At 35.3% G+C, this 23,602-nt stretch overlaps 1 protein-coding gene across 5 annotated transcripts in view; it reads right to left on the bottom strand.

The window, feature by feature from the left end:
• Positions 1–615: 615 nt before the first annotated feature.
• Positions 616–23,602, bottom strand: part of LOC128681697 (ubiquitin carboxyl-terminal hydrolase 2-like) — a 33,308-nt gene continuing 10,321 nt past the window's right edge. For 4 of the 5 annotated variants that reach the window (XM_053765804.2, XM_064436888.1, XM_064436889.1 and 1 more), the window contains 12 exons: positions 17,676–17,775; positions 16,884–16,967; positions 15,779–15,937; positions 14,826–14,956; positions 13,892–13,989; positions 13,468–13,620; positions 12,630–12,723; positions 9,732–9,820; positions 8,231–8,367; positions 7,122–7,200; positions 5,624–5,726; positions 616–4,993 (listed from right to left, as the gene is read on the bottom strand). In XM_053765804.2, the coding sequence (XP_053621779.1) occupies positions 5,642–5,726; positions 7,122–7,200; positions 8,231–8,367; positions 9,732–9,820; positions 12,630–12,723; positions 13,468–13,620; positions 13,892–13,989; positions 14,826–14,956; positions 15,779–15,937; positions 16,884–16,967; positions 17,676–17,775 (1,209 nt within the window). In that variant the 3' untranslated portion in view covers positions 616–4,993; positions 5,624–5,641. The remainder of the gene's footprint in view (positions 4,994–5,623; positions 5,727–7,121; positions 7,201–8,230; positions 8,368–9,731; positions 9,821–12,629; positions 12,724–13,467; positions 13,621–13,891; positions 13,990–14,825; positions 14,957–15,778; positions 15,938–16,883; positions 16,968–17,675; positions 17,776–23,602) is intronic. The other variant, XM_053765806.2, reaches the window with a different exon arrangement.

The raw sequence follows: 23,602 nt of genomic DNA, 5'->3' as shown, positions 1-23,602 counted from the left end.
TTGAATAATGTACCTTTCTAATGCTGAAAGATTTTTTGAAATCGGTTCGGTAGTTATTTATTTATCATAGAATCACGAGCACTTGAACAAAAATTACATTTTATCTTACAGGGTTAAACTTAATGCCAATTACAAATTCTTGTTTTGTAAATTAAAAAGTTATAAACAGCTTAGAACAGAAAGAAAAGAAAACAATAGACAAACATGCATGTTGCCTAGTGTGGGACCAATTGTATAAGCAATGTAGCAAAGTTTTTATTTATTTAATAAATTTCATTTCATTTTATTTCAAACAGGGACGCATCACGTTGTGTGTAATGGGGTTTACTAATCAATTAGACCAATGAAATTATCTGTTACGTAGGATGGAAGAAATAAGTTTTTTAAATGCCGCTTTGCAATGAAAGGAAATGTCAACAGACGATGATATATTATCATAATTATCAAGTCTCAAAGTCTAAAAGTAGTTTTGGAGATTACCCGCCTCAAACATACAAACTCACAAACGCTTACCTCAGAATACTATATACTAATAAAATCCTTGTGCCTTAGAACATTTCCTCTCACGAAGAAAGAAAAAATGGTTATCAAAACAAGGGTTTAATTAAAAAAACGTTTATGTAATATAATGGCCTTTTAATATATATATCTATAAGCTATAAAACAATGGTAAGTACATAATTAATTTATAAATACCGGGCGAATACTGCGATAGATGTGATGTCAAACTTTACAATCATAATAATAATATATTGCATTAAAAAAATTTACAAACATCGGAAAGTGGGAAACTGGACACCCACGAACAACGGGACAAAGTTAAATAGGTATATATATATTTTTTGTTATAAGTTGGAACAGAGTAATATAATATTGTAATGTTTATTAAAGCTGTATTGGTGCAAGTATATGGATTTTTGGGCTGTTTACTGAAATATATACATTCAAAAATCAACACAAACAATACACATTATTATGTAAATTACATAATAAAGCGTATATTTCAGTAAAAGACGTAATACGATTATTTAAATACCTAATCTTATTGATTTTCATTAAAATCATTTCAATATAATTATATAAACCAGCGGTCCTCAAAGTGTACTAAAAAATATTAGTCTTAAAAAAGTATAAAAAGAAGTAAGTACTAAAAAAAAAACATTTTTAATAATGATTTAATTTTGCAAATTCATTGTATATAAAATCAAATTTTAATTTTACATGTTCAAATTCAGATGCAAACGGGTTCCATTTACAGAACAGTTTGAGAACCGCTGATATAATCTATAATTATATTTAAATGGTTTTGTTATACACATCACACATAATTTTCAAACTAAATATTGTTGTTCATCCCACAACCCCCCACTCCGCTTAAATAGCCCAAATTTTTTTTATTATGACAAAAATGATGCAACTTATAACAAAAAAAAGCGTTTATATAAATTACTACATTATCTATTATCAGACATCTCGGTAAATATGTAGATATACTTTTAAATATTTATCTTTTGTACACTTCACGAATTGGTTTGTGAGGAATCAACAAATATATAAATTATGTAATTAATTTAAGCTTTACATTCTATATACATTTAATTATGCTGTTGTGTGGTGGTATATTTATATAAATTAATTATGGAATATTTAAAAAACTAATCAGAAATATTTCACACATAAAATATTGACAAAATATTCATAAAATATCATTTTTTTTATAATATTTTTTTTTATCGTATAATGTATATAACTTTGTTATGATTTTATTAAAAATTCGATCTTATATAGCAAAGCAATTATAGATTACAATTAGTTCAAACAACAAAATTAATATTGCATTAAAGTGATGTAGCATTCGGCAAAAATAGGATTTATCAAATATATATTATATGCAATATGCAATGAATTTAATTTTTATGATGGTGGCCACGTGCAAAATATAACACCACACGACACAGGACGAATTCTTTACCATCGCCCCATTCCCTATTTTATACTATATATATATATATATATATATATATATATATATATATATATATATATATATATATATATATATATATCATATATCATATATAATTTTCTGTATATCGAGTCATTAGATAATATTATTTAAGAGCTCGCCGCCGTGGACTGAGAATGGCGACAAAACCTTCATTGCAATAAGCTTATTTTAAATATATTAAAAATAAATAATTTTGTTTTATTTAAAACACGATAATTTAAGATTTATGAGAAAAAAATTCAGGAGAAAGTTTTTTTTTTTTTTTGTGTGTGTAACACCGAAATTTATAAATGCATTCGTTTCAATCTGGCCGTCGCGATTATGTAAAACGTTGTAAGTATAATTTGAACACTACATAAGCTTACTGCAATGTGTTATTTAACAACTAAATAACAATAACATTATTTTTAATTATATATTAATTTGTTCACTCCATAATTTAATTAATTCTACTAAATTAGTTGCTCCTTCGTGTTTATCGATTGAATTATTAATATCATGTTTCAGCACGTGTCACAACACAAGCGCTAACTAGAATCGGTGCGAGTGAAAAAAAAAATCTTTTGTTTTAAAAAAATCTCAACTTTTTTACATTTGTGAATAAAAATAATTTACGATTTAAATTCAAGCAAGAATCCTAGTAACTTCGTATTATTGCATACGATTGCTAGCATTCAGAACTGTTTGCTTGCGCTCGCGATATAATAAAAATATATCATAGTTTAAGATTATTCCCAATTGTTTTTCAAATGTTTCACAAAAGTCCCAAAGTCTGAAAATGTGACAAATAGGTAGAATTTACATTTTGATTGATTGATTTTCTTGAACTTTGTGATTTTCTTGAAATTTCTATAAAATTCTGCTTTATTTAACCAAGTTGATAGTTTCTATCGTATATATAAGATGGTAGATCTAGTTTGACATAAAAAAACATAACATATTTTTGGTAACACTATTATAATACCCATAAATGCCATACTTTCTCAATTCCACTCAATAAACACGAATTTAAAAATGGCGCAGGCAAGAAGGCTTATATACTAAACACCCTTGCTATCTAGTGTCCCTTTCTGTCGCCCCATGTGCAAAAGAGAAAGGTGTAATTGTAAGTATCATTTTCTGAACACCGCTTGCCCACATCGAAAAAAATTAAGCTGGATTTTTACATGAATACAAATTTAAGTAAACGAATTAATAAATAGGTTAGACAACTTTTATAGTTTTTATTTCATAACAAAAAAAAAAATTACTTGTTTTTTCCACAATATTTAGATGTGTTTGCGTGGAAATTGAAAAAGTCTAAAAGGAAATACCGCAAGCTAAACAAATCTTCAAAAAACAATCAATTTGACAAATCAATCTTACGCTACTCCAGTTTCCTGTTACACGTTTCCGTCCCATTTTCCAAATAACTTCCACAGATTACGGCATGCTTTAGACAATCCTTTTTTCATACCACAATAAATAATTTTTTGAAGATAAATATATTTACTAGATTAACTATATTTTATAGAAAAATATATTTACTAGATTTTTATTATTAGTTGCGATGCGCGAGCGATGTTAACAAAACGATAAGGTAACTCACGCAGCATACACCTTCATTATAATTAATAATAATTTAATAAATAACTCGCGTTTACAACAACTGTATTAAAATTTCATTCATTTTTAAAACAAATATGAAATTTAACGAACAAGTGGAGAATCGGTCCGCTTTGCGCTCTTTAAAAATTTTTAACATTTTATTTGAAAAAGTATCCAAATGAAATGTTAAAAATTTGAGTGTTGAAAGATTCGTACAAAATTTCAACCCCTTTTCATTCACGTAAACTTTTTTCATAAATTACAATAAGCATAAAATAATGGTCGAATGCTAAGATTATAACGTTTAGGTCATACAGAGATGACGTATGAGTGCAGCTAAAGATATATTTTGCCAATACTACAACCTCTTAAGGGTCGAATTTGTTATAATACCCCCTTAGTGGTCCCCTTCACCACCCAAGGAACCTACACACCCATTTTCAGCTTTTTACGGTCATATCCTGTCAGTTACAGAAAAGGTGTTTATATTTTGATTTTTACTTTTAAATATGTGTAGATTCGAATACAATTTTTTATTGAAAACCAAGTCAATTTGTCTTTCTAGATATGAACATTTATTTTGTTAAAAAAGCTAATTTATTAGGGGTAAAAATTAAGGGAAAGTGGACCGATGTCCCAATTAAATTTATTTATATATCCCAAAATAGTACTTGGTCATTGAAACTCCAAAGTACGTGACTAGATCTCCATTACCAATTCTTTAAAACGAAATCTCGAGTGAAATAATAAATTTAAATTGCACTTTAAAAAAAAAAAACAATTATTGCACGGGTAAGTTCGAAACTTTGATCTTAGTTTTAGCCAAAATCTTTTTAAAACTGGCAATTCCAAAGTATTGTATATAAAAGTATATGGGATATGTGGATGTATATAAAAATATTTTTATGAACACACGAAATTTGGCAAATTATTCTATCTATTGTTCACCTTGTAACAAAGCAAAAAACGTAATATTTTAATGAACGTGCGAAAGTGCCTTTTATATTCATTATTTTTCTCCAAAAATCTTCGCTTTAGACGAGGCAACATCGTCATTTATAAAAACAAATTGGTGTAAATTTTTAAATGGTTCGATTATTAATGATTTTGACACCAAATATTTAGCCAAATTTTGGCTTAGATCATTCATAAAATATTTAGCCTAGCACTTGGTTTTTATCCAAATTTGACAAGTTTTTGCTGATGTTATATTTTTTAATGTGAGATGATGCCTGGTCGTTAGTAAAATGAACAATGTATTAAACTCAATAAAATAATATTATAATACAATATTTTACAAACAAATTGATCACGACCAAATAATATTCAGAGATTTGCATAAAAAGAAATATATTAATTATTATTAATGAAATAAATAACCGCCATTCTGTACAGATCCTGAAAAGAAAAAAATGAATCGTTTACAAATTTGGCTTTATTTTTGGTATTATTTATTTCTTTTATAATTAATTATATACCAGTATGAAAAGGGAAGACTTCAAACTTTTTAAATGTGACCTATTGCTCATTTAGGCCTAAATTCATGGCTCATGCAAATATTTGAATTTCTAGTTGGGATTTCGTCTTTCTGATTATACTAATGACAAGTGAGAAAATTTAACCAGAAAGCATACAATATTTTGAAATTTTGGCCAATGTGAGCCTAACTTCATGTGGTTACGTCAAATTTCTCATTATGGTTATGATATTACGAAACGGGGAAATCTTCGCCAGAGCGTAGCAAATGTTGGCCTATTTTCTAATTCATATAAATTGCCTTCCTCATTTTATTAGTGTGCACAGTAAAAATCAATAAACAGCAGAGGTAATTTTATTCAAAATTTGGGCCTCCCTCTCTCATCTTGGAAGCCCCAAAGGCTTTTGGGCTTCATAGCCGGCATACGCCTTAGAACATAAAATTTTACAAGATTCTATACTCTATAAGTACAGTACTCTAATTTACAGTCCCTAGGACCACACGCCACTCTATAATTTGAGCTAATTTGAGCCTAATCTCACGTCACTCACCTAGTTCAATTCCACTCGCTACGAATGCGAGGTCCGCTGCAGCTCATAAAACAGCATATAGGCTTCCGACGACACCACGTTGCGGGCCGCTATGGGGGACACTCTGCGGAAGAGCATCACTCATCACTCATCACTGCATCACGGTTTTTTTTTTTTGCAAAAATCAACATATTTAACTCTAAGTTTACACTGTTTGTTAAAATATTAAAAAGCATATTATATCGCGCTCACGCGTCTGGCATGGATGCGAACGCGATACTTAGTAAAAAGTAATATTGAAAACCCCAAATTTTTGTTAATTCTTAGTTATTAAGATATCTGTCATGTCATGTCTGTTTATTATTATATACTTATGTTCTTTCTTAGTCTATCAAACTCCTTTGTACCTAATATTCTCTGTAAGCACATGTCTGGATTACAGCCTGTTTTCTTTGTATTTATCTTTATGAATATTTTATAATTGATGTAATCTGTTTTGTGCGTGAATAAATAAATAAATAAAAATGACATTCCTGACAACCTTTTATTGTCGTCAGAGAGATCTTGTTGCATCCTACTCGTGACAAATGATCCATGTCCGTGCTTTAAACCGTTGAGTTCTAGTGGGTGCACCATCATGTCTTTCTAATCATAACAACATGACGACCTCGGTGGCGCAGTGGTGAAGTGCTTGCCTCTGAACCGAGAGGTCCCGGGTTCGATCCCCGGTCGGGTCATGATGGAAAATGATCTTTTTCTGATCGGCCCGGGTCTTGGATGTTTATCTATATATGTATTTGTTATAAAATATAGTATCGTCGAGTTAGTATCCCATAACACAAGTCTCGAACTTACTTTGGGGCTAGCTCAATCTGTGTGATTTGTCCGTATATATTTATATATTTATAATGTATTGCCATCGGGACAGCTAAATAATTACGGAGGGTTTTTATGGAACTAATAGAAGCCAAAACATTTTTTTTTTTAAATTTTTGTCTATCTGTCTGTATGTGTGATCGCGCATAATGCAAACTTGTTGGAATTTGATGTGGTTCTCACACTTGTATAGCGGAAGGTCAACTTAAAAACTGGCATAGATTTAATCGCGATACGTTGCTTAGAACCCGAGATATTATGTATGTATGTTTGTTACTCTTTCATCCAAAATCTACTGGATTGTTATGTCATTTAGTACAAGGGTAGAATATAAAACACATTGTACACTTTTTATAGTTAAATTCCCACGGGAGCCGGAAGGACCGGACTATGTGCCGTGAATCCCAAAAGGAGATACAAATCCCAATAATAATAATAATAAATATATCAGGACGAATCACACAGATTGCGCTAGCCCCAAACTAAGTTCGAGACTTGTGTTATGGGATACTAACTCAACGATACTATATTTTTATAACAAATACATATATAGATAAACATCCAAGCCCCAATCGGTTCAGCGACAAGCCCTGTACCACTGCGACACTGAGCTCGTCAAATATAAAACATATATAACGCGTACCGAGAGTCGTTATACTCGTGCCAATCTCCTGTGTACGGATGTTTGCAGTACGCGGTGTAGTGTCCCGAATATGTTGTACCTGGAACATACATTAAACATTACACTGGGTCCAGAATGAAATACTAAACTAAATATCACTTTAATTCATCAAATACTAAACTAAATATCACTTTAATTCATCAAATACTAAACTAAATATCCAATATATATAATATAATTTTATTAATTGAATTTCCAGCTAGTCAAATCAGATTTTTTAATGTCAAAAATAAAATATGTTTTTCCCAGTCTTACAATGCATATGTGCATGAACACATGCAATACTTGTTATATATGACAGGGCTAATATATTTATGACAGGGCACTTTTGAAGTGCGGCGTCCCGCAGGGATGTATTTTGGGACCTCCAGATTTCTCGGACGCTGTGGTTGTGTAATGGTTAAGACCGTGCGAACAGAATCCTACACGCGCCACACGGGTTTGTATACCAATCTAATACATGTATAGTTTTCATAGACCGTCTGCATCCGGTGAAGGAAAACATCGCGAGGAAACTGGCACTCTAGTTACAATTAATTTTTCACGTCAAATTTTATATTACGTAGTAATCTCACAAGCTGCTGGAGAACGCTAAAACGGCCACTGCTGAGAAGAAATGCCGAAAGAAACTCATTTGAACAGTGTTGGTCCCTATCATGCCAGATCGGCTTACCATTATTGTTTCTTACAATGTTTTTTTCTAATAATAATATATAAAAGTACATAATGTACATAGTCAAAAGATATATCAAAACAGGTTATGATTGTGATTCGAGTGCTGATATGACGGTTGGTTAGGTTAGGCTTATAACATGAGACTTGGGGTATATTTATTACTAAATGTTGCCTGGGGCTTCGCTCCCGTGGGAATTTTGAGATAAAATATAGCCTATAGCAATCTTGAATAACGTACCTTTCTAGTGGTTAAAGATTTTTAAAATCGATTCGGTAGCTTCAGAGATTATCCGACTCAAACATACAAACTCTATTTTTATATCAATACTTTATAATAATAGTATTGATATAAAACTAAGACCTATTAGACTAAAAGAGCTCCACAGTTTCCTCACCAGAATGGTTGCTGACGGCGTAGAGGTTGTACACGGCGTTCTGTCTGTTGGCCGCGTAGGGGCCCATGTCCAGGTTGCTGAGCGGGAACTCCACCAGCACGTTCAGTTTGCCGCGGAACCGCTCCGTCGGGGAGAAGCTACATGTAATTAAATAAATAAATATCATATATATACGGATAAATCACACAAATTGAGCTAGCCCCAAAGTGAGTTCGAGACTTGTGTTATGTGATACTAACTCAACGATACTATATTTTATAACAAATACATATATAGATAAACATCCAAGCCCCGGGCCGATCAGAAAAAGATAATTTTCCATGTTGAGCTGAGCGGGGCTCGAGCGGGGCCGGCGGGACGACATTGGCACACGACACACATATTACAGTATCACGAGATTGCTTGTGTAACGCAGTGGACTTGTAACGTTAGAGAACGGATTTTGGTGCGGGCTTTTTTATTAGTTTGTGTGATTCCTGGGGAAATTTAGATGTGTAATTTAGCCACTAGTTTTCTATGTTACGATTTAGTAATGTTTCAAACACAACGCAAAAAATGTTCACGAATAATTTAATATATATTTAATTATTCGGGAATATTTTTTTATATTGTGTTTGAAATGTTACTAAATCCGGTGCGTAGTTTTAATGTCAGTAGATAAAATAATATATAATTAATAAATTCGAATTCAAATCATTTATCCAGAAATTAAGTCCTTCGCGGGCATTTTTTAATTTTTATATTAAATAGAGAAATAATCTCACAAGCTACAAACTACAGGCATTACGGAGCGGCATAATAAACTTCAATATAAAATGTATAACCGTTAAGTTCATTTAAAATTGTTATAAACTAAATAATATATTTTTTGCACTTGCTTCCAATGAAGGAGAACATCGCGAGGAAACATGCACACTGGTTGATTATCAACTTGTGTGTGAAATGGAGAAGGCAATGGTAAACCACTCCATTAATATTGCCAAGAAAGTCATTACTGTGTGTTTCATTCCACGTAATGACCACGACCCTCAGCCATGAGGAATACGACTATGAAGATTCTTATAACTACATATACAGGGTCACTGGTGTCTAACGCATAACCTTCCAAAGGCGCATAAGGTACATAGAGACTAACATCTTCTGTTCTACGACTTTTGTCTAAACGTAATAAATACAAAAAAATTCCTTCTTTTAGTTTTAATGTCGTTTCTGTAAAACGTTAACTCTATGTTCGATTCCGCTACATAACGCTACTGTACTGTCTCGCGTTGCTTGGCTGTTACATAGAGTTGGAGACGTATAGAATCGCAAATCAGATTGTTTTTTATATGAAAAAAAAAAAACTACGAAACACGAAAACTTGTAGAATAAAAGTTGCTTGTTTTGATGTACCCAAGGAGGTTTTCCGTTTGATACCAGCAACCCTGTATATTGCAGACTAATACAGGTTGATATGCCGCGAACGGAGCCGCGGACAACAGTCGGTGAACAACAAACTCACCGCTTGAGGTGTATGACCAGTATCTGCGGGAACTTCTGCACAGTGAACCACTTGAGGCACTTGCGCCGGACTCCGCACTTTGAACACGTCTGCGGAGTTGCGTTTAATTTCAAATTATTTCTTATTTCAGAGTTATTTTCACAATGACATTAACACAAATAGTTTTCATGATTATTAACACAATGGATTCATATTCAAATTCAAAATTCGTTTATTTTGTGAACATAGCTCTAACACAGATTGACATGGTATTGTGAATGTGTATATGTTCCGCCATTGGGCATACAAAATTAATTAAAATAACATATAGTTGAATGTAGACACGTATGCATTAACAAATTCTATTATGTCATATATTAAAAATAATTTATATTAATGTCAAATTGTATGAATTGAATAAATAACTACATATTGAATAAATAACTGCGCATAAAATTCCATTATTTATTGTCAATTTGACTGACAATAAATAATGAACTTTTATGTGCAAAGTTACAGTTAGTTAATATTGTGTTATAAGAAATTCGTTGATTGAATAGAAGGCTTTTCCTATAAGTAAATCTAACAATTATTTTCTTGAATATTTTAAAAACATGCAATATTTCTTATATCAATTAGGCAAAGAGTTAATATTATTTAGGTGCCATTGCAAATACACTTTTATGTAGAAAAGTAGCGGCCACTACTGTTTACTTGTTCAAACAGGTGAATATTATGTTTGACAAACAACTACTTCGTAGATGTACAGCGACGGTAGAGTTAATATTTTCAGTTCTTGGAAATGGCTCGTGTGCATTTCTTATGTATTCGTATGTACTGTCCGAAAATAAATATTTTTATTTAATTTTTTTATTTTTTATTGAAATATAATATGGACCAACAAGAGTCTGAAGAATGTGAAAAAAAAAATACAGTACAATATATATATAAATAAATAAATAAATATATGTGGGACGGAGGCTCAGAGTAAAAGTCCAATTGGGCAGCACGTTTTATTCAAAAATGTCCACACCGAAAAATTGGGTCCGAGCGCTTCCGCCCGAAATCCGCTATCATGCTATTTCTACTTCCGTCCCTTTCCCTCCTACATCCCTCTCTTTCACTCACTGCGTTCCATTTCCCACGTAAATATAAAGGGACAAATCACACAGATTGAGTTACTGCGGAGTTACGTTTCATTTCAACTTGTTTTTTTGATGTTTTTGACATCAATTGTTTATTTATAGCACATTTAAAATACACACAGCGCCATCTAGTGTTTTCGTTGCAAAGTTTGTTTTGTTAGCATTTAGCGCCACTTATAAGGGGGTGACTTTTTATACATTGACAATATTTTGTCTACACGCTCAGTCCATGATTCTGAACAACTTTTAGTATGGGGGTAACTCCGAAATCGCGAAAAAAAAATCAGCTGTTCCATACAAAATTAAATTAACTAACTTGTGGAAAATGTATGGATCTGCAGCTGATTTCGTTTTTCGCGATTTCAAGGTCGCTTCCATACGAAAAGTTGTTCAGTGCCATCGACTGAGCGTGTACATATTCTATGTATGCCAATGTATAAGAAATCACCTTGTACAGGTGACAAACCACACAGATCGAGTCAGCCCATCTAGAAATATGTGCGTTTAAAATAAACAAAGTTAATTTGATTAGCATTCAGCGCCATCTATATATACTTTTCGCAAATCCCAACAGAACAACACTTTGAACTTTTTATATGAGATTAAGAGCTTAGTGTGGGTTTGTATTTCACATCTCCCCATCGCGCCGACCGATCACATTACGCCATTGTGACGCAACGACAACCACACTGCAATGTTATTAGTTCGCTGCGTCTCACTTCGAATCGATTCGATGGTGATCGAAGCGGTGGTGGAACAATGGTTAAGACGCCCGCCTGTGGATCGTAAGGTCTCAGATTCGTATAATACTCGTGCCATATCAGTTTGTATACCAATCTGACTCATGTATAGTAGTTTTTCATCGTCCACCACTTGCTTCCGGCGAAGGGAAAACATCGTGAGGAAACCTGCACACTGCTGGACAGTTTAGTTCACTAGTGTGTATGCGACTACCCGTCACTAGATGGCGGTGAGTAGTCGTAATGTCATGTCAGATGCTTTGAATAAAATCTGACACCAGTGTTAGCAATAACACACCCGATATGATGATGATGAGAAGTGAATTGCAAACCCTGTTAGAAAAGTTATTGGCAATCTATATATATATAGAACTCTTGCGTTACTGAGTGACTGACTGACAGACAACGCAGAGCCGAAACTATTGGGCGTAGAAAGCTGAAATTTGGTGTGTAGCTTCCTAGGACAGTGTAGGGGAGCACTAAGAAGGGATTTCCTGAAATTCCCACGGGAAACGGATTTTTATACACCAAGTTGTGGGCAAAAGCTAGTCTAAAATAAAATAAACTAGTTGCTCGCTGCGATCTTAGACATCACGAACACAATAAATTTTTACAAAATTGTGAAAATTTCAAAAACGACTGAACCGATTTTGATGCCCCACGAACTTATATCTAATACGTTTTCGCTTACAATGAAAATATAATAATCTTGTGCAATCTCGGCCGATGTTTCATATATCACCAATTACTTTTCAATCAAATCATTTATTCAGAAATTAGGCCTTCACAGACACTTTTTCACGTCATATTCTAAATTAAATGATGTTTACCAAAGCTACAAACTACTAGCATTTCGGAACGACCACTGCTGAGAAGAAATGCCGAAAGAAACTCATTCAAACAGTGTTGGTCCCTATCATGGCAGAAGGGCTTACCATTTTTTAAATATAAATTTATGTATAATTTTTAATCAGTAATATAACAATGCAAGTACACCGCTTGTGTACTCACAGTATGTTATAGCATTCACTGACCGGTTTCTCGTCTCCGTCGAGCTCCTCCTGTTTGGTGAAGTGCTGCAGACACTGCTGCAGCTTCAGATTGCCCGTGCGCGACGGGATCGGCAAACTGCAACCAACATACAACCTGACTAGCTTTTGTCAGAGGCTCCGCCCGCGTTGTTTCCCACGGGAGCAGTATTTTTCCGGGACAAAAGGTACCCTATGTCCTTCTCCGTACTTCAAAATACATGTATGCAAAATTTCAAGAAGATTGGTCGAGTAGATAGAGCGGGGAGAGGTAACAAACTTACTTTCGCATTTATAATATTAGTAAAGATAAAAAACTGGTTATTCCCCGAAGATTCACCCCCGTAGCCTGTTTGATCGCGCGACAAATTTCATCAAAATCGGCCCAGTAGTCTTGAAAGCGTGACAGACACTGACCTTCGCATTTATGTGTATGGAAGTATGGATTTTTGAGACTATTATAAGATAATCTATTAGGGAATACGGTTACAATGGGCAAAAATTAACTTATTAAAAATACCTGATTTCATTCCAACATATATATTTATTTCCTTTTTTTTTGTACTTTTGAAAAACAATGTCCTATATAAAGTACAAACGATTTTCATGTCACACTCACCTGAGATCCCAAAAGGACGCTGTCGTATTTCCAATTCAACTCAAAGTGGACTTGAGTTGTCCCACGAGTATGTCCCCCACAAAAGACTGATCCATTTTAAATATTGCACAAACTGATTTATTAACAAGATTGCATATAAGCAAGTTAAAAAACACTAATCAGTACGATTCGCCAATGTGAAAACAATGTCCTATATATAGGACAAAATGTTTACAGTTCACTCACCTGAGGTCCCAGAAGGGGTCGAATGTGACACTGTCGTGGTTGCAGTGAGTGCAGCGCAGCGTGGACTTGAGCTGCCCCACGAATATGTCCCCCACGAGGGACTCCTCCACGCGCAAGTAGCGGGACCACGCTTCGTTCGCCTTCGCGGAGTCGCTGCGGACAAAACGTTCTACGTAAAGTACAAATTATTAAAAAGCATGTGTGTCATGTATAACAAATCCAATTAAATTGAAATCATCGGTCATCCGAATAAGATAATTAGTTGGTAGTTTGTAGCTTTTGAGAAATTAGCTATATAATATAAAATTTGACTTGGAAAAAGTGCCTGTGAAGGTTCTTCTGAATAAATGATTTAATTTTGTTTTTAGGTTGTAAATATAATGTTCACACACAAGGACAACAGATAGAACGAAATAAATCTCACCTCAGATTGTCGTCGATCTCTGTTAGTATCGGCTTTGGTTTCACTGTGACGCGGTTCACGTCCTCATGCAGACCTTCCAAAAGGTACCGGAGGAATTCCTGCAAACATTATCATGAAACTTAATCAGCGTTCGGGGCTGTGAAGCCCCGGGGACATCGTAGAAAATAACAAAAAAAATTTAGAGAAGTAGTTGCATACACACTGGGGCCACTTTTTATCGCATAAACTATTTTGTCCTATTGTTCTTTGGCATAATAGGTCTAAGGCATATTTGATTTTTGGCATACGGGTAAATGTGGTGGCATAATTAACTTTTATGTTGGGTTAGGTTAGTTATGGTTCAAATTGTTATGCGTATGAACGTTATGCTTAAAAGATGAAAAATGATTTTTAAGCATAACGTTCATACAAAAATTTAAGCCATAATGTTACTATACTATTATAGTTACACTATGGCTTAAATTTTTATGCTTAGAGAACCCCTTAATCTGTCAACCAGTGTGCAGGTTTCCTCACCATGTTTTCCATCACCGAAAGCAAGTGGTGGTCTATGAAAACTATTATATACAAACTCATATTGCATGACTAGGATTCGAACCTGGGACCTTTTGATCACAGCTTGACCACCACCGCCTCAGTGTATAACTTATTACTAACTAGCTAAGCCCGCAACTTTGTTGCGTGTATTTTATGTTTCCCGTGGAATTAACCAGCCTCTATTATCCTTCACAACGGACCACAACAAAGCTCGTTTGCCCACATTTCTTCAATGTAATCTGTAAATCCCACTGCGCCCAGCAGTGGCCTCTAAAGGCCTCCTCTGATTTGACGCCAGCGCCCTTCGGGAACCAAAGCCGTGGTAATCCGTGCCCGACTAGCTGACGGCCTTTAATGTCTACCTATGGTAACTCGTGTCGTGGTCGTTGAAACTGACCTGAGCATCCTGCTGGCTGTAGCCCATGAATCTGGGCGCGAACCTCTGCACCTGGGACTTGAGGCTGGTGGTGTTCACCACAGAGTCCTTCTCGCCGCTACGCCACAGCTCCTTGATCACGCTCGCGAACGCTGGAAGAGAAGGTCAAAGCTATACCGCACAATATCTTGCAAAATGGAGAAGAATGTTGAGTGTGTTTGAATTTTGCAATCAATCATCATCATCATGGGGTGCCATCTTCGAATTGAAGTTTGGAGGTCAGCATACGGAACCTCCTCGCGGCTTTGGGCCGCTATTTGCAGTTGGTTGTATCAAGTCCGGTCCAATGCTTTATGTCCTCGAATCACATTCGTCGAGGGCGGCCAGGAGGTCTTTTGCCAGGGATTTTGCCTTCAAGAACCAGTCATAGAAATTCAAACTAGGGTCCCCTTTGTATGTAGCCAAAGAAACCAACTTAACTTATTATAAATTTTGCAATAAACATTGTATAATACACTGTATAGCCCGGGTCGATTGCTCCGTCGTGTTGACTCCCGTCGACGGACAATGTACGTTCGACGTACGTCGACGTACGTCAATGCCAAAACCTATGGGAAAAAAAACGGAGCGCCATCGCGCTACGTCGACGCAATGGATCAGGGCCCTTACATGGGCTGACTTGATGGCAGTTTCTAACGAAGCCATGGAAGTGGCTCGGTTCTGGTGGTAAAAAAGGATTTAGTATCCAAGCGTGTAGCGTTTTTGCCATGAACACTTAAAGATCATTAACACCGTTTTCACACAAATCACTACAATAAGTACTACAAAAAATACAAAATTACTATTAAGATCATATTTCTAAATTAGCACTATAAAAAGTACAAATTATTATGTACTATAAAAAGTACAAAATATTATGTACTACAAAAAGGATAAATTACTAAATGTGTCCTATAAAAAGGACAAAATCTCACCCTTGATAAGCGCACCCTTCATACAAGACAGCGTGGTGTTGATCTCGCCCTGGTACTTCTCGTCCGAGAGGTACTCTAGGAGGGGTCTCGTGTTGGACAGACATTGTATCACGCTGTTCATAAAGCACGTGTTACCGATGTTACGGAGGCCATTCAAACCTATAATTGGAGAAAAAAATATTTATTTTCCTTAAATACCTTATGGTACTAATTCGACACGTCTGCCCGCCATTTTCAGGTCAAATCAAAATTTTAAATGATTTCTTTGCTTGATTTGTCTGGGATCGATTCCCAGCACGGGCAAATATTTGAACCTGTTTCCACAGATATTTGTCTATGGTTCTCGGAGTTAGACCTCGAGAACCGTTATCTGCTAAGTAGTGGTAATAAAACACTAAGCTTGTGTCGAGGACTCGCGACACAAGCTTAGCGCCGGCCGTGAATCAACAAAGATAAATGTCACAAAAATGGAAAGTATTTTGAAAATATAATAATAAAACTACATTAAGTTATTATTAATATAACAAAAAACAATCTAATGTCAATAAAATAAAAATACTAAAACAAATTAATGAACTGTCGCTATTAAAACTAGTAACAGACGACACAGTTCGAACGAGACGAAAACCGAAAGAAAAGGATGCAAGTATACAAGAGAAAGAGTTATTGTTAGTGATACTTGTTGTCCCTTTCTGTCGGCCTCGGGCAAATCGGAACGTCTCATCTAGTATAAATGAATACATTTACCGCGACGCTCCCCCTCGGCTAGATGACGTTAATTCAAAAGTGAGCTTTAAAACGCCCACTGTAGACATATTTTGCATTGACAACAAAATATCGAACTGCTCGCTGTCAGCTCTCGTCTTGTCAATATAAAATATGCCTACAGAGGACGCATTAAAACTCACTTTCCAATGAACGTCATCACGTCGGGTGGGGGAGATAATGCGTTTTTCTGAAATGGAAGATATGTCTATCTCTAGTTTTCTGTCTAAAGTTTATGTTAGCTAATTATCTTGCGTGAACATTGCCTATTTATCACATGAAGAGTATAATATGATAAAATCAAAGTATATACAAAAAGTACTTTAATATTTTGTATAACCTGAAGTGGCAGAAGGCTTGACAACGATAGCCTTGTTCGAATCTATACGAAGGTGGTGTAGAGTCGCTCTATAGCCATGCAGGTCTGTAACCAGGAGATGGTGTTCAGAACAGGCTGAGCAATAGACAAATCTGTCTACAATTTCTACAATATTTACAACCACAGATAGAATTGTCACTAAATAAATTGTATAGGACCCAGAATAGGTCCTTGTGGAACTCCGTTGAGTCAAGCTACTAGAATTGATTGTTATATCTCCTAGGCGCTTTATTGGTTTCTTCCTTAGACGTTAAGACCAGGGGATAATGACCTACTCTTTCTCCGTCTTTTCTAGTTGTCAGAACATTGGCACGCATATCATCCTTGACGACTTCAAGCCAGCAGTTTTTCAGGTTCAGTCCTTCTGCGAGGTCCATATTCATTACAGGGATGGGATTGTTTTGTGTATAAAAAACTTCATGGTCAAGACAACAGGGTACTGACGACAACGGGGTAAGAAAAAAAGGGGAAAAGCGAACGAAAGCGGAAGTAAACGGGAAAACGATCACATGTTACATTTATTATCATTAAAAGACTTTTTATTTGCATCACGCGGGGAAATCTAGTGTCTCCAACAAACATAATCTATAATTAGACAATCCACTTCTCATTTCACTGAAATATGAACTTTATACCCCAGTCGTAGATTTCAAATTGTAGCATCTTTCGAAAAAGATCTCCATCTCGCAAATTACCATCGAAATCTAAATCTTATACGCCTAGCAATAAAGTTCAAATTAGAAATATACGTACCACTAGTCTGGCTCTGTTGTTTCTCGACCCTGGGCTCTGATTCCGATCTCTCCGCGCTCCTTCTGATACCGCTTGGCCCACTCTTACCACCGGCCAGCTCCTGAAACCGGTTTGCACTGGTTATAATTGGTTTCAAGCAGTTTCAAGCGGTTTTCTAGTAACATTTTCTTTATTTTTGAACTTCGTAGAGTAAATTCGATGCGTCTCATCTTTCTCTAGTAATCATAGGTACACAACTTTTACTAATATCAGTTATTTGTATGACATTTACTAAAAAAACATAAATTTTTGATCGCAAACGTCGGAGTTTAGTCTATCGAAAAAAAAAATCATAAACTAAAATTCTGTTGTAAAGACAGAAAAGGACTTAATCTTGCATATATAAGACCCACGTTAAATTAGGAGACTTGCATCATTAAAAAATACCACTTAATTAAAAATATACGTCATTCTAGTAGGTATATCGTTACAAAACGTCGTGTGAATATCATAAAAATATTTTCTTAACGCAAGTCGCCCTTATACAATAAAATAAAAAAATGCATGCAAAATTAAACGTGACATGCGACAAATAAAACATAAGTCACAACACAGACAAGGCGACTGAAGCGCGACTGAACGGCAACTTTGTCGTACTTCAGTCGCCTTTGAAACTCACCAATGTTCACTCTGGCAACTATATATCTGGATGGGAAATCAGGTATCAAAAACAAAACAATAGAAGTAAGAATTCAGTTTTGTTAACAATCAAAACAACTAAAGACCAACTTTAAAATTATATCTTGCAATCACAATCGTCCAATACTACTTCATAGGAGTTTTGTCCTCATAGGAATCCCAATCAAACCCTGTTATTCATAAAAAGGTTAAAACATACTCTAAGCTAAAATATGTTTTGTCCCTTTCTATCAATTTCAAATACTATAAAATGCGATGGTGACAAAACATATTTTAGCTTAAGAATACTTTTAAATTTTTTATGAAAACAGGGTAAATCATTTAACCCTGAATAAGATTACAGTATCTAATCTCAATATACCATACATATCTACCTTTATTGACGTCGCAATTAAATTAAACGTACACATTAGAGATTGATTACATAAAACTGACGATTATAAAACCGACATTAACAATCACAAACTATTCATCCAAAACATCGTCTCAAGCCACACGATTACCATCCGCGCTAATGTCACCGCAGCCAGCGCGACAGCGAAGCGACTGTGCTCGCGCCCGGCGACGACGACGCGACGCGACAAGCGACTAGTCGCGGCGTTTTGCCGCGCAGTTTGCGCGCGGCCTAACGGGTTTCAAACGTGGAATTTATTTTTCTTTGGTTTTTTTTTAATAGATAATTTTTTTTATATGTTTGTCTTAGTAGGATATGGTCAATGTGTAGGAGGAAGTACATATAATGTACTAGATTAGAGAGATATATGAAGCAGTGATGGTGTAATGGTTAAAACGCCCGCCTGTGGATCTAAAGGTCCAAGGTTCGAATCCTACTCGTGCCATGTGAGTTTGTAACACCACTTCGACTCATATTTTCATAGACCACCTGTTTCCGGTGATGGTAATCATCGTGAGGAAACTTGCACACTGGTTGATTGTCGAGTGTGAAATGGAGAAGACAAGACAAGAGTTTTTGTGTAATGGAGCACGAATCTCAGCCATGAGGAAATACAACTATAATGCTTAAGGTGTTAACTACATAAAGATCAATAATATGATCATAATCAGTATATATCAGCGTAGTATTCGAGTGTAACCTCATAACCAAGCTAGGTTAAACAAAGCTTTAAAAAGGCTAAACTCTACTCTAAGATACGTTCAATTTAAGCTAAAACAGATATTTTTTTTTATAAAAAAGGCTAAAATCTACCACATTTACGAAAGATATTAACCTGATACGTATTGACGCCATACGTTCTTGCGACTGGCAGCCGTTGGGATCTCCGCTGAGGCAAGCGCGGCTCCAACCTCGTCTGAGGGGGCCGGGGTTCGAAACAGCGTCGACAGCCGCACCTCATGCCTTAGGGCCGCTAGCAAACTCGTAGTCACGCATAGTATAACCAACGCTTCGTAGTAAGTCAGCATTAGCCGGCTCGAGCCGGTTATTTCGTCGAATGCGGGCCTCGTTACGGTAAACCCCGGTAGTACTTAAGCTTTGTTTGGTTTTTGGCGGGATTCTGTTTTGCTATTTGTTTTGCGGATTTCGCTTTTGGTGATTGGAAATTGGAGTTTGGAACTCGGGATGTGGAAAAAGTATCTGGAAAAAGCTATTGTCTATTTAACACCGAAATTGTTTTGAACAGCACAACTCGAGGTCTCTTCTAACAGTTTACATTGCGACCTCTTTTACACAATTCAATTTCTCAATTATTTTAGCATCTTGAGGTCAACACTAGCGCAAAGGTCACAATTTAAAACACTGGCACAAAATAACACTGATGACGAAAGCTGGTTGTGTCACTGTCAAAATGACAGCTGAACGCGCGGGAATTTCCAAGATGGCAGCTAAGTAATTCCAGCCGGTAACATTCCGCTTTATTTACCGATTTTGACGGGAATTTGGTCTCAAAAACTATATTTCAAACAAATCTAAATGAAAAAGCGAAGATTTCGCGTGAAAGTTGGCTGAAAATTGTAAAAATTGAGGACCCGTCACTTGGTAAAGAACTTTCTAGAGGGTTCTCAATGGAACCAGGGCCTGTGACGTCACGGTGTGTACAAATCGAGCTCGTAACTAGTACTGGCCTAGCGCCGGACTCTGCCGGCGACATTGCCAAATTACACAATAGGTTATGAAGGTATGTGATTGGGCGTGACCTAAATCAGCCATGTGCGTTTGTTGGTAAACGCCGGTGCATTGACAAGGTAGGAGTCTCCAACTTTTCACTATAGATATCTTTTCGCAATGAGACGAAGACGACAACCACACCGCAAAGTTATTGGTCTCTGCAAAGATTCGATAGTGAAACGTGAATTGCATACAAGCATTAATAATTCACGGTACAGCGCGAGTTTTTGTAATGAAACATATAGATTAATGCCAATTTTTTTACGAAATCGAAGCAATTCTCCACTACTACTTGGCGTTGCTGAATCCTGAAAGACCACAAAGCCCGAGAGGGCCTTGTGCTATGACAGAGAAATTGATCGAAAAAAAAAATTCACTTGTTTTCAACTAGATGGCGTTGTTTCGATTCCTGTCTGGAGTTAGAGGCGTCACATACAAAAATATGACTGTTAAATCGCGAGGAGAAAGAGAGGTATATACAGATGTGTAATTTTTCTTACTCACATTGGCGAATTCGCTAGAGGTAATGTTGATATCCGAAACACGACATTCCAGATTGGTATAGGAGAAATTTTTGGGTTTTCTGATGTAACTCAGGTTATGTAACATATCACCAACTTTACGCACTGCACCAAAAACTATTGATAGCAAAAATATCAAGTTCGCAAAGTTTATATCACTTAATATTACTTTTTTTAAAGAATCTGCAAATAAACTGTACATAATATTCTCACTTGTACAATTTAGAGTCACTTCTGTTACCTTACGTTTACAAAAATTATAAAACACAATATTTTTTTAGAATTTTATAAAGTGCCCTAAGTACAAAAAAAAAGTTTAAAATCACTTGCTGTTCTCGCGAAAAATGCCTTTTTACAATCAAACACAAAACATGTAATTCAATAAGGCGGCATTCAACAAGGTTTTTTTTCAAATTTTCACAAAATCTATTACCACCGTGTTTCACATTTTGCGAGACAGTCGGCTCGCGTCATATTGCTCATGAAAATATGCCTGGACTGCTAGATAAGGTGGATGTTATCTAATTAATCTGATAGTATTATCAACAGCTTCCAAACGATAAAAAACAGCTGATTTTCGTCACCACCCACTCACGGATACGTGAACTAAGGGAAAAAATCTATAGTTTTTCTAAACATAATACTAATATTAGAAATGTTAAAGTAGAATTTTTAACACTATAATCACACGTCGAAATAACACTAAATGCCATTTGGCCCTACCTACAACAGCTATGACATTCACAGAATGTGTGGAGCTTCATAGCTTACGAGTGAAGAAGTTAAATATAAAAAAAAAAACATGTTATCTTTACCAACATTAAGAGGAAACAAAAATTGTATGTGACGAATATACACAAAAACTACTGGACCGATTTTGATGGAAATGGCACAGAGATAAGATTAGAACTTCATATGTGTGGGCAATGATTTTCACTCGGACGAAGGTGCTTGTAATGTTATAAATGCTATTATTTTTGAAATTTCGCATACGTATAGTTATGAATACAAAACATAACATTAAAATATACTGTTCCCGTAAAATCTCACGAGGGCAAAGCCGCGAGCAGAAACTATAAACTACATACATAGTACATTTACTTTTCTGTGTATAGTTAAGCAATAAAGAAACGCGACTTGCACTTTCAAAATTAACCTACGGAAAAACGCGCGGGGGAAGCCGCGGGCAACGCTAGTTCGGCAAACAAGCAAAAAAAAAAAGGAAAACCTCGAAACACAACCAGCTTTCTCCGAATTGAAGATGTAGACATAAACGGATGTTGGTTTTTTTTTCCAAAAAAATAATAACGTAATTTCAAAACTTCACTAAAATTATTTCGAAAATTATTGACAGCCCATTGACACGCGGAATTTCGAATGCGCGCCAACGTCAAAAAAATCTTAAGTGCCAGTATTTTGGAGAATCGAAAAAAGTCTCAGACCTTTTCTTTGAATATTATACAGCCTAGCAAATTAAGTGAGATGGATCGCCATCCATATATGATGATTATAATTATATTTTAGGTCCTGAACGTCCGCCTGAAAACCGTGTTTCAATATTTATTTGTTCCGACCCTAGACGTGATGTGTTAGAGGAAATAAAATAATTTATTGTCAGACCTATTTTAATGTAACGTTGTGTCAGCACATATGAGAAGAATCGCCAGTTTTGAGCCCATGAATAGCTTTTACACTCTGCGCGGGAGAAGTAACTGGTGTGTTTTTTCGCTTCCAGACTAGCATGAAAGACGAAAAAGAGAACTAAAAGAAAATTTAAAAGCGTAAACACAAGAATCATCATTCATTATTGTGATTTTTTTGACCGAATATTTCTTTTATAACATTCTATTATTAAATAAATAGATATACTAAGCATTAAGCAGTACTTTTATAGATTTAACATACGTTATGCCAGTTTTGTTGAAATTTATTTGATGAAAATCCAACGCGAGTGAGAATTCTCCCATATTTTTTGTCTGATCCACTCTAATTACCTATATGGAAGGATTTGTATTTTTCTAGAATATTCTTTTTAAAATATGTTGAATCATCAGAATGATTCAAAACTCTCACGCTCTATTTAGAACGACCTCACTTTTCTCTATGAACACACGTTCTATTTTTAAATGCCCTTCCCGAACAATTCCTTTTTCAAACAACCAAAGACAATCCCGCCAAAACTCAAACGACTTACGCTCAAGCACGCGGTGAAAATCAAAATGGCGGACGGGTTTCGTGAAAAATTCGCACGTGGCGGCAAATTTTTTTAGATAGGTGCGTTTCTCTTGCTATTTTAACTGTAGCCGTCACATTTAGGCTGGTTATTTTTAGTCCGCTGACGAGACTCGCTCGAGCATTGTCTCTGCCCGCTAATCTATGGAATGCTGTGACATTTTCTTTTTTTTCTAGTGGTCTTTGATCTCATTTATTCGCAAGCTTATGCATAAAAAAATATAACGCTTATTTCAGTTAAAATATTAATGAGATATCGATCTCACTTTAAAATGTTTATCATTTAAAGAAATGAATCATATATTTTTTTATTAGGTTTTAGAAGTTTTTTCATTTATTTTTTATATATTTCATTCTTAATTCGCGACGGC

Source organism: Plodia interpunctella, chromosome 28, assembly GCF_027563975.2.
Source record: "Plodia interpunctella isolate USDA-ARS_2022_Savannah chromosome 28, ilPloInte3.2, whole genome shotgun sequence".
NCBI classification, from domain to species: Eukaryota; Metazoa; Arthropoda; class Insecta; order Lepidoptera; family Pyralidae; genus Plodia; species Plodia interpunctella.
This window is presented reverse-complemented; position numbering and strand designations above follow the sequence as displayed.